Below are 12934 nucleotides of genomic sequence, written 5' to 3' on the forward strand. Positions count from 1 at the left end.
CACTGATTTCAACTTTAACGAAGGTTTTCCAATGCCGAAATCATAAAATAAGACAATTGAACTTAATGATGGAGGCAGCAGTGGATCAACAACTCCTGTGTGTGTGTGTGATGTTAAAAGCACTGATTTTCTCTATGGGCTTTGGTGTGGGAGAGTGAGTGGTTTACAAACTACAGCTTTGGCTAGAAAAAGAGGATACATTTGAATATTTTCTGCTGAAAATAATTCAGACTGAGGTACAGGGATGTTGTGGTTTCTTCACCCACATTCATGTCATTTCCACATCTCTACGACTCGCTGCTCTTCCTCCTCCTCCTCCTCCTCCTCCTCCGGTTCTAACAGCGCCTCTCTCTGTGCTCATTAGCCGGGTGCTGTGTCGCTCCAGTGCCAGAGGTTGATCTGGGGTCAAAGAGCATGTGTGGGAGGTCTTCTCCCTCCTCCTCCCCCATCCACTGCTCCATCCCTCACTGCTTCTCCTCCTCCTCCTCCTCCTCACTTCCTCTTCAGGCCTAAATTGGACCTTGTGGCTTGCCTGTGTGTGTGTGTGTGGTTTAGAAGGAAGTTCTCCTTATTTGAACAAGCCATTGAAGGCAGGAGCGACACACACACACACACACACACATTTAGACAGCAGCAGAGTGTGTCGAAGTCTTTCTGCTTCGTAGCCTCCGACACAGTGTAACATGACAGCTACTATGTGTGTGTGTGTGTGTGTTCGTACGAGTGATATCGTGGGGACACAGATCCCTTCAGGCGGCCATGTTGTGAAGATTTGAAGATTTTTCACGTGAATTTGAATGAGTGGATAAAAAAGCGAATGCAAGACTAGTTTCACACTTAAAGTGGAGACCTTTGAAATCGCTGCTCGTTCGGTTTTATTTTGAAAATTGTGTGGTTTTGTTTTTCTGTGGATGAACAGAAAGTGAGGCCTTTATTTTGAAATCTTGCTGAGTTGTTTTAGTCTGGATGAACAGAAAGTGAGACCTTTATTTTGAAAGCTGCTGAGTTGATTTAGTCTGGATGAAGAGAAAGTCAGACTTTGATTTTGAAAATGGTCATGTTTTGTTGTAGTATGGATGAACATAAACATAGGGAGATGTTTTTCTTATGAAAACTGCAGGGTGGTGTTTTAGTCTGGACAAACATAAACAGAGACTCTTATTTTGAAAACGAAGCAACACCGTCCCGTTTCTCCGATGTGATCAGTCACGCTGCTTTGATCATGTGAACTCGACTGAGTCACCTGACATGTTTACAGATTTGGACTCTTTTGTTACAAGTCGGTGTAAACACAAACCACAGCGCTGACTGTGTGTGTGTGTGTGTTGTTGTCGTCGTCGTGGTTACGTGTTAGATGTACATCCTGTAATCCACCACTGGTTGAGCAGCGTTTGGCGTCATGTCTCCTTGTGTCCACTCTGCTTTAAGCTCTTACATAAGAGTCAAATCCATGGGAGGGTAAACGACAAGGACACTGACACACACATGCACACACACACACGCACACGCACACACACACACCTTTGATACCCAGGATCGACCAGCACTAAAGCAGCAGAGTGAGTTACTGAGTTTGGATTTAGAAAATGCACTGAATTCCAAACGTGGGTTGGCTTTAACACATGATGTAAGCAGGCTGAAACACTCGCGCGCACACACACACACAAACACACACATGGTGTGTGGCTGTCCTCCTCCTGACATGTGTGTGAGCAGAAGTGGTTGTTGGAGAACAAAGGCGGCTGTAATCAGAGAGGAAGCCGAGTGAAGACGATGCTAATAAACCTGAAATTAACCTGCTGCTCTTTACACACTCACACACACATCTGCTCTCCCACAATGCATCACTGCAGCTGCCTTCACACAGAGTTCACCACACATTTGACACATCCAAAAAACGTTAATTCAGCATTAAATTAAATAACCGTTACTTAGTAATTACTTAACCACGTATCAGTAGTTGACAGTAGTACTAATCATTCTCTCAGTGAGAGAAGCTAATTTGAAATACGTTTTATTTCTGTTGCTCGTCTTTCTGATGATCTAAACTGAAATCTAAATTAGTCCAATCCAGCTGTTTGTGTCCATTTCCACTCTATATAACTAACTTCAGTTTAGATGAGACCAGCTTTTCCCCTCCATATTCACTCTTTATGATCAGCTAAACTAGCCGTTTAGTCTCTGTACTAGTCTTAACTAAAATGAGATGATCTTAACTTTTGTTAAAATAATCTTTTCTCTGTTTCCTGAACCTACAGTTTGCCTGAATGTTGTCATCATGCAATATCAGATGTTTTTATGAATCTATCAGGTGATTAATGGACAATTAATTAGTTTTCCAGTGTCATGTTTTTGGTTTTCACCATCGTCCGACATTAGACGTGCAAAACATTGAGCGTAAAAGACCAAAAAACAGCTTAAAACCAGCCGAATTAGCCGTTAGCTGTTTTTTTATGTCGTTTTCTCACTGATGCACAGGACGACCGTTACTGGAGGAGTTTGATACGGAGACGACGTTAAAAACACGACTGTTTTCAATGGGATTCAGGGTTCTGCAGTCTGACATTAAGCCTGAAATGTAGATGTGTGTGTAACTAAACACACGTGATGTTGTCACGGGACAGAACAGTAGCACGGGTCAGTTTGGGTTGTGTGTGAACACTGATGGTTATCACTGATGGTAACGGCTGCTGCTACATTTGTTTCCTCCTCACATATGACTTGTGTGTGTGTGTGAGACGGTTGCTGTATTTGATTTGGGTGAGGATGAAAGGATGGCGTGCTGCCAACACTCGCACCATCAGAGTGTGCGTGTGTGTGTGTTGTGGGGGATGGTTGTGTGTCTGATTACAGATATGTAGGTCAGTCGGCGTGTGTGTGTTTGTTTGAAGGTCAGATTGATCAGTGAATGATATTTGATTGGTCAACTCGTGATTCTGTCTCTCACACACACACACACACACACAAACGTCGTCTTTCTCCCACACCTGCTGCGTCCTCGTCCCTCGCTGCCAGCACCTCCGGTTTGTGCGACGCTTCCTTCCTCGGGGAACAGCTGGTGGGCCGGCGGACGCCTCACACAGGGCTGTGCTGTTGTGGGAGACGTGGGAAAGTGGAGCTGGATTAGCCGAGGGTTTTGAGAACGCTGATCTGAGGCCAGCGCTCGACTTAGCCCCGCCCCCCTCCGTGTATTTAAAGTAACACACGGTGACAGATCAGAGGAGGACTGTAAGTGCAGATGATGATGTCATAGACACGCTGCTCTGGCATCATCATATCTATATTACCCGTGTGTGTGTGAGTGTTTATTAAAGGGGTAGTTCAGGTTTTTTAAAGTATAGTTTGTTTCCATGCACAGTTAGAAAGGAATCACATCATTGCAGTTTCTTCCTTAGCTTGTGGCTAGTTGTTAGCATGTCGAGTGGCATTCTGTACCTGCCTACATCCATGAATTAAAAAATGTCCTATTCTTCTTATTCTTTCTTCTTTTTTGGTGGCCTTTAACGGCAACTTGCATCAGTGATAGTGCATTTACTGCCACCTTCTGGAGATCACTTACTAATCGCATTGTCTGGTCGTGTTAGTCCGACTTCGACAAGTTCAGTTTCAGTCTGATAAACATGCTGTCGTGGATTTACGTACTTTAAAAAAGTTTTGTAAAGCACTCACTCTCCCACACCAAAGCCCATAGAGAAAATCAGTGATTTTAACGTCACAGCACACAGGAGTTGTTGATCCACTGCTGCCTCCATCACTAAATTTTGTCGCTTCAGTGTTTAAAATCCTTTGTTGAGATTTACCTCAGTGACACAAAGTGACCACACGAGGCAGCAGAGGACCAGCAGCTCCTGTGTGATCCTTCACTTCTTCTCGTCCTCTCTTGTCTTTGTCTCCTCTGGAGAGATGGAGTCTCTGTATGTCAGTGGGGTCACTGCAGGTCACTCAGGCCTCGTGTGTGTGTGTGTGTGTGTGTGTGTGTGTGTGTGTGTGTGTGTGTGTGTGTGTGTGTGTGTGTGTGTGTGTGTGTGTGTGTGTGTGTGTGTGTGTGTGTGTGTGTGTGTGTGTGTGTGTGTGTGTGTGTGTGTGTGTGTGATGTGAATGCTAAGCAGCCAGACGCACGTCAGTCCGGTGTCAGAGGTCAACTCCATCTCGCCTGTGTTACATTCATGTGAACACAATTGTCTCTGTGGAGCAGCACAGTCAGGGAAACTGGACACTTTGTCACTGTTTATCCTCAAAAATCTAAAGTATATCAGGGAAAAGTGAGGCGTTCAGGTGTCAGTCAAAATAATCCGCCATTAATCGACTGATCAGATAAAACTGCGTCAGTTGAACCTGATCTTTGTCTGCGCTCGTCCACACTTGGTCGCTCGCGTCCTCTCTTTCTGCTTTTCACACACACACACACACACCTGCAGGAAATACCCACAATTCCAGAGGTAACCGAGTTTTTAATAAAAACCCACAGTCATCGGTCAGAGTTATGAAGAAGCTGTCTCCTCTCTCCCTTTCCTTCCTTCCTTCCTTCCTTCCTCACTTCCTAACGTCTTCACCTAATCTGCTTCTATCCTTCCTTAATTTGCTTCCTTCCCAGCCTTCTTCCTTCCTAATCACCTCTCCTACCACTGAGCATCTCCCCCTTCCACTTTCCTATCCTTAATCCTTCCTAATATTCTCCATTCCTTCTTAATTTCTCCCACTAATTTCTTTCCCTCCCTTTCTTTATTTTTCTCTCCAACCAAAAACTTTGTCTTTTCAGTCTTTTGTCTCCTCATTATTTCCCTTCCCTCTCCTTTCCCCCCTTGCTTTTCATTTCCTTAACTTTCCTTTCCTTCTCTTTCATAGTATTACCTGACATGAATCAGGTTATATAAACACACACACACATATATATATAATCTATCATAAAAATGTGTGTGGTTGTGTTTGTTAACATTTGTTAACATGACACGTTTACAGCTGTGTGTGTCGTTAACCTGTCAGACAGGTTCAATTACACACTGCACTGCTGTCTTATTGGACATTAACACTGCAGCTTTGAAAAAACTTTATTGACACAAAAGCACAGAGTCAGAGAGAGTGCGTGTGTGTGCGCGTCGTCTGAGAGAGCAAAAGATGAGGGTGGACGACACTGAAGGTCAGAGGCTCAGATAATATGATGACATGTGTGACTGATGAGGCTGCAACGCTCTGATTTGTCACAGTTACACACACACACACACACACCGCCCTGAGGCAACTAACAGCCTCGCTGCACCCATGATCCCTCAGACTGTGTGTTTGCATTTAAATGTCTGTGTGTGTCTGTGTGTGTGTGTGTTCCAGGGGGGCGTGTCACGGTTTCTTCACAAACTGACACATTTTAATGTGTCTATATATATCTATATATCTATCTATATGTATGTATGTATGTGTGTATATATCTATATATATATATATATATATCTATATATATAGATATATATATATATATATATATATATATATATATATCTATATATATATATACATAGATATATGTATATAGATATACCACATATATAGATAAAATGGAAACTGAAGACTAAAATCACTGATTTTCTCTATGGGGTTTGGTGTGGCAGAGTGAGTGGTTTACAAACTCCGGTTTCCTGGTGTAAGTCAGTGTAAAATAAGTGAACTATGTCTTTAAAACCTGTCCAGCCGAGACACAGTCATTCCTGAGCTGTTAGAAAACACCCACATAGTGAAGTACGTGTCTCCACGTTTGTTATCTTTACGTCACAGTATGAAGAAAATCACCTCATACAGAAAATATCTTATATTTATCATAATATTTCGAGAATAAAAGTGTTTCTATCTCATTTCAGAGCAGATTATATGGATTATTTATGTTTATTTGAGAGCGCTGACGTGTTATTAACGTCGCACCTGCTCCTCGGCGTGTTTACCTCGTTATGTAAGACGACGATGATGATGATGAAGCGCCTGGAGAATCTGCTCTCACATTCCCAGCATGCCTCAGTCAGCACACATGTTAGTGTTTTGGGCGATGATGTCATCATGAAGTGTGACTGGTCCAACAGGAAGAGTGGACAAACGTGTCCTTACTGTACACGTGTGTTTATTGGTAGATTTTAATTTCAACCCCAGAGCATTGCGTCTCTATGGTTACGGCCTGCTTTTAACCCCTTTGCTGCCTCATGACTTGTCGTTAAATTGGTGGGCGTGGTCTTCTCTGTCACAGCTGACTCACTGACTGCCAGATCCAGATCGTTCTGGGCCGTATCCCTTTACAACTGACCTCAGAGTGAAACATCACCTCCGAAAAACATCTTTGACTAAACACTTTTCTGACATTTTATAAACAAACGTGAGGATAATCTGCATCAATTCACATTTTTCACATCTTAACCCTTCTGTGACCATCCTGCACGACCCTCGTGTGGGGGATAAAGTGGTAAAAGACGAATGGATGGATCATTTTTGACTATTCCACAGACCATAACATCAAAATAAATGCAGGTGTTTGATTATCATGACGCTTAGAAGAGGGTTCATAACAAAACCAGAGAAAAATCCATGCACATGAAGTGTTGTCCATGTTTTAACGTGATTGATGCTGCGTTCGTTCTCATCCTCACACACACACACCTCTCTCTGTTCTCACTGTGCCGTGTTTTTTTTTTTAAAAAACAGAAGAAGCAAACGTCGATGCTTCAAATTCCAGTGAGGAAATAAAAGTCAGAGCAGTTCTGCTTTTCATTTGCATCCTTTGATCTCCATCTTGTTTCATCTCTCTCTCTCTGCTCTTGCATAATTTACCCACAATGCAGTGCACACATGGTGGCGTGTTTCTCTGTCATGTTTAGTTGGATCAGACTGTTGTGCTTACATTGTTGTTCTGTTTGTTCTTGTTATGATGCAGCAGCTGTGTGTGTGTGTGTGTGTGTGTGGCCTTTGTTAAACACGAACATGTCACTGCAGTGTTTTGACACAGTTTGTGTCTGTTTTTCGGGACTAGATCAAAACAGTTCTGTCACGTATTTAAAGTTTCCGTCAAACAGAACACATCATTCGTACGTTCACTGTTTACTACGTACGTATATCTGCCGTGTTTGTATGTTTGTTTTTTTTAGAAATTAAAGATGCAATACTCACGTGAACAGTAGGGGGCAGTACAGAGGATTAACAGATTATTAATCGTCCAGGACTTTAATAATCTGATAATTGTAATTAAAACCAAGTTGTGTGATTTTTTCAGCTTCTTAAATGTGAATATTTTCTGGTTTCTTTGCTCCGTATCAAGAAGAAATCAATTCATTTAAATTTGAAGAATTATTGGTTTGTGGACAAAACGAGACATCATTTCCAGGATTGATCAACTTTTTATGACATTTTACAGACCGAACTATTCAGATTAATCGAGAAAATCGACAGATGAATGGATTATGAAAATGGTTATTAGACATACTTATTATAATTTATATTAGTTTGGTATCGCTCACAGTGTCAGTGCTGATTTAAATTGTTCCTCCAGCTTTTTATTTTTATTTCTACAAAATCTAAACGTGGTGGTTTCATGTGGTCTGAGTACTGTTGTGTGCCCCCTGGTGGACTTCTCCAGTACTGTGTTTAGTTTATAAGTTTCAGGGTGTTTGTGTGTGTGAATAAACAGGAAGTACAGTAAAATCTCCTGTTTTAAGACGGTTTATTGGTCAGAAATTGTACGATCATTTAAAGCTATGGGTTAATGTGAGATTTATTCTCTTGATTTTAATTCAGATTTTACACTTTTACAAGTCCAGAGTTCTTTTAGTTGAGTTCTGTTGGAGTTCCTTGGCTCGTGTTTTTCATTGTAACAAAAACGAAACCAAGGATTCTGAAGAGTTTTGGTTTAAACCGTCGAAATGACCTGGTTTTTTTTGGTGACTGAAGATGGAGATTGTCCTCTTTCTCCTCCCGTATCCTTCTTCTGTTTTGGCACTGAGGGATGGAATGATGGAGGGATGGACGGATGGAGGAGTGTTTTCCATTCCCAGGACACTTGTTCTCATTTCCATGTTATTTCTCCCTGAGCGATGACTTCCTTTTATCTTCATCTCCATCTTCAACCATCTGTTTCTCTGCAGCTCTTTCTCCTTGTGTTTTTCTCTCATTTTTTCCCCTCCGTTCTCTTAAAGTTCAGTCGTGTGTTCAGTGTGTTCACCCTGTCATTCCCTCCCTCCCTCTCTTCATCCTCTCATCAGACTCACACACAGCACATTTTTAGCGTGTTGTGTTCATTGTCCCTCGTTGTTGGATTTTTGGTGGAATATTCCTTTAAACTCAAACTGATGAGCTGGTTAAACCACAGCTGATGATGATGATGAAGATGTTGATGTGGCACTGAGAACTGGAGGGTCTCTGAAAACAGGAAGCAGCTGGGTCAACATCCTGCCTGGCAAAGAGAGGGAGAGAGACAGAGTGGGCGGGGCCAACGCCAACACAGAACGCCATTTATTAAACACTCAACAATATCTGCCTCTGTGTGTGTTTGTGTGAGCAGACACACACACACAGAAGCTAGAGGAAGTATTGATGGTAGAAAAAAGCCATCGTTGCATGTTTTCTTCGTATCATAGCAACAGAACAGCTGGAGGAAAACGCGTGGTCACATGGTCTCACGGTGAAATGATCAGTTGACTGATTGATGAGTTGATCAGCGGATCAAACTGAGGACGATCAATCCCGATCAGGACTCATGCAGATCTGTAACACTTCATTGACACTGAACAGCATCATTTCAGCTGCTTTAAACTCTGAAATCTGTTAAATGAGAGCGATTTCCTGAGTTAAAATCACTGAAAAGACCTTTAGTTTGGCCACAAACGTTCAGTTTCCTTCAACCTCGGACCTCAGTGAGAACCAAAGCAGCTTTTGGAAACATGTCATAAACAAATGTGAGGATAGTCTGCTTTTAATTCAACATTTATTTGACTTTACTCATGCATCATAGTAACAAAGCCAGAGAAATATCCATAGATGAATGAAGAGAAAGAATGTTTGTGTGCTCGCAGTGGTGTGGTGGGTTTTTGGGTCATAGAGGGTCAGTGCAGTATAAAGTGGATCATGTTGTTGTTGTTGTTTGTGCCTGAGGCTTCAGCAGCAGGAAGTTGACAAAGACTTCATTAAAAACACCAAAGGAGAAGTGAATCTGGGACAGGAAGTTAAACAAAGACCCTTTCAAAATAATAATAATAATAATAATGACATTACTCCTGGTTATTCAGCAGAAACGTTACATTTCTTATAGATGTATTATGATGTAGAGGTGATGATGAATCTGCTGCTGGACCTTCATCATCATCATCATCATCCTCTCTCTCTCTCTGTGGTAGAGAGACATTGTGAGTGAGTGTTGACACAGATTTCTGCTGATGAATTAGTAAACACATAAAGAAGAGGAGGTTGTGAGTGGAGGAGGAGGAGGAGGAGGACCACTGGCCTACTTTAACACAGAGCAGAGGGTCATTGACCATCTTCATCATCTTCATCCTCACTGTCTGTGTGGACGTCTAAGTTGATCACATGATCCTGTAGATGTGGTCACTTCTTCACTGATGATGATGATAAAAGTGTCAAAATGGTCTGTGTGTGTGTGTGAGAGGAAGATCCCTCTCTTCCTCCTCCTCCTCGTTTATCAGGAGCTCTTGATGTTGAACACCAGAGTCAGTGAAGCCTCGTCTTCAAACATTTAAACCTTTAATCCTCCTTTTTTTTTAATCAATAACTCCTCGTCTTTCTTTTCCTCTTCTCCCTCTTTCCTTCCTCCACCTGCTTCTCTTCCTCTTTATTTTAATTCCTCCAACTTATTCTCTTCCTCTTCCTCTTCTTCCTCCTCTCTCTTTTCATCCTCCACCTTCTTCTCTTCCCCCACCTACCTCTCTTATTCCTCCACCTACCTCTCTTCCTCTTTCTCTCTTTCCTCCCCCACCTTCTTGTCTTCTTCCATTTTCTCGTCATGCTCCACTTACTTCTCTTCGTCTTCTTCCCTTTCCTCCTCCTCGTCTTCTTCCTCTTTATCAGGTCGAGTGTGTGACATTTAAAGTCGCGGGATGTCTTAAATATTTAAAGGAAGTGAAGTTGTTTCTCTCGGTGAATTCTGCTGCACCTGAAGGCATCACAGCTGTTGTCTCTTCAGTTTCCTCTCAGCTGTTGTTGTTGTTGTTGTTGTCTCTTTGTTTTCCTCTCAGCTGATTGCTTGTTGTTGTTGTTGTTGTTGTCGTTACAGATGCGTTTGTGAACAGTCAGGAGTGGACGCTCAGTCGAACGGTACCAGAACTTAAAGTGGTGAGTGTTCAACATCTTAAAATTCTTAATTTTTAACCCTAATTTTACCATGTCACAGTGACTCATCGCTCCTCCTCCCTCTCTCCTGCAGGGCATTGTGGGTAACCTGGCCAGCGGTAAGTCGGCGCTGGTGCACAGATACCTGACGGGAACGTACGTCCAGGAGGAGTCGCCTGAAGGTGAGAGGAGAACTCGTCACTGATGTGGATCAGATCTGTTCACACTCATCATATTTAATAAAAACATAAATATAGATTAAATCACTTTACAGATATTAATAACAACAGAGATAAATCAGTTTTATTTACCACTGACGTGTTTGACGTGTGAGAAAATGTAGTGGAAAAATGTCATTTGTGATTCTTGTCCCGAGGCTCAGGACGACATCAATCAACCGCTGAACTGATTAAAAACAAACGAGGATCAATGGAACAAGTCTCTGTTTCCATCAGTGACTAAAGTGACATAAATAAATAACTCAATTTCACCAGGAAATACTGAAAAACCTTTGATTCATTCAAACAAAATCACAAAAAGGTGAATCACTTTGCCATCGTTCCACATTTTACAATAAGTTGAGTATTGTTGGGTATGAACAGTCCTGTGAAGAGTAAGTGGTGTTAAATAAATCACCACACGTCCAGTATGAAACATTAAAATGGTTGTTTCACACAGCAGTGACGGTCAGACTCATCTAATATTAACACAGAGCCACTTCTGCTAAACTGCAGCTTCCTGAATGAATATTTCACCACCGTCCTCTCACGTAGACTCCACAGTACAAACCCACAATCTCAATTGATCTATTTCCGATCAATAAATCAGCGGGGGTTTTTTTTTGGTGGATTTTCCCTGTGTTTTGTTTGTGCTGAGTCACTGTTTCAGTGCACTGCAGTGACACAGAGACACAAACCGCCATGTTTGTTTGTCTGGATGTGAGCAGTGACCGGGCCTCTGCGCTCATTAACCTCTCTGACCTCTGCAAACCACCAAACACACACAAACTCACCCCACCCGCACACATGTAGCTGCTGCTGCTGCTGCTGCTGCTGTGTTGGCATGGAAACGACAACCTCTTTAACCTGCAGTCGTCTATAACATCTTATCGTTGAATCTGAACGAAAAGACAAAAAAAAAAAACACCACAACTTAATAAAGTGCTGAGTCAAGGTCAACTTTATTTATACATCACGTTTAAAAGTGCTGTACAAGTTAGGTGTGTGGTGATGCAACTTTTATTTTTATTGATCAGCTCATTATTTTACAGAACACTTTTTTTCTCATAAACTGAATAAATGCTGCTAAAACATTAACATGTATTATGTCTAGTGCATATATACACAAATGCAGATTTGAGAGACAAATCTTAAGTGTTTAAATTACCCTGTTTATTTAAATTGTATTCATCATCAGCTATTTTGGTAATTTCATTGTTTTAGTGTTTTGTTTACTGGTTTAATAGAAGTTTCAGCCTCTTAAATGTAAATGTTTTCTGGTTTCTTTGCTCCAAATAACAAAGAAATCATTAAAACTGACTCATTTTTGGTCAGTTTAAAACTGACAACACTTTTGGGAAACCACGGACCAAACAACTCATCAATTAATCCAGTAAAGAATTGACAGATATATGTATAATGCTCTTCACTGGTGACGTGAAAACACACGCCCCTCTGTGGCCAGTGTCAGACTGCAGCACTCGGACATAATTACACCACAGTTGTGCCAAAAACAACTCCTCTCGAGCCGCTCCACATACCGAGTGTGAGCCAGCGCCGAAACAACGGCTCCATTTAGCGCTTTGATGTGACGGCTGAAGCTCGCCGCTCCTACAGGAAGTGGTCATCCCACTCCAGGTCAATAAAAAAATAGAAGAAAAATAAAAATCCATTGCATAACCAGTGGGAAATAAAAGGAACCGAGAGAGAAGAAAAGAGCGGGAAGTCGCTGCGTTGTTTAGAAATTCCTCTGAGCTAAAAATATGCGGCAGCTCGGTTTCACATGGAGACGGAGTCCACAGACCACAGACCAGAACTATTCTGATCCTGCGGGTCCACGACTCTGCTGCTGCTGCTGCTGCTGCTGCTGCTGCTGCTGCGTTCAGGGACCCTGTGTCACCGTCAGAGAGCATAAATCATAAAAACACCACGTATTACATCAGCTTCAAAGCGTAATTCTCATTATTTATTAATAACCCTTTTGTATGAACTATTTACTCCTCTTAAGTTCAGTATAAAAGCATAAATGCCGCAGTTAATAACTTTATTAATGTTGAGCCGAACAAAACCTCCCTGGCAGTTGTTTTTACTCTGTTTATTTTTACTTATGTTTATCTATTTTGGATCATTTGATGGAAAATGTTCAATTTATTGTTTCCCAAACTTCAAAAACAGGCGCATGAGAAAAGCTCTTGTGGATTGTTATTTTATCATTGATTTAAAATCAAATTAATTTTAAGAAGTTTAAAGACTACATCGTAGACTTTGACAACTTGAATTTCACAACAGTAAAAATGTTAGAATTGATCACAGTCAATTGTTGATAATCAGTTAAGTAGATTTTCATGTGACATTTAAAGAAATCCTCTTTTCATCAAACTGAACAAAATAATCATGTGACTATAGTT

The 12934-nt window shown here is 41.5% G+C and overlaps 1 protein-coding gene across 5 annotated transcripts in view; it reads left to right on the top strand.

The window, feature by feature from the left end:
* The window catches only part of agap1 (ArfGAP with GTPase domain, ankyrin repeat and PH domain 1), a 100734-nt gene that overhangs the window by 26777 nt on the left and 61023 nt on the right, over positions 1-12934 (top strand). For all 5 annotated transcript variants that reach the window (XM_058616961.1, XM_058616971.1, XM_058616934.1 and 2 more), the window contains exons 2-3: positions 10253-10311; positions 10403-10490. In XM_058616961.1, the coding sequence (XP_058472944.1) occupies positions 10253-10311; positions 10403-10490 (147 nt within the window). The remainder of the gene's footprint in view (positions 1-10252; positions 10312-10402; positions 10491-12934) is intronic.

Source organism: Solea solea, chromosome 2 (genome assembly GCF_958295425.1).
Source record: "Solea solea chromosome 2, fSolSol10.1, whole genome shotgun sequence".
NCBI lineage: Eukaryota > Metazoa > Chordata > Actinopteri > Pleuronectiformes > Soleidae > Solea > Solea solea.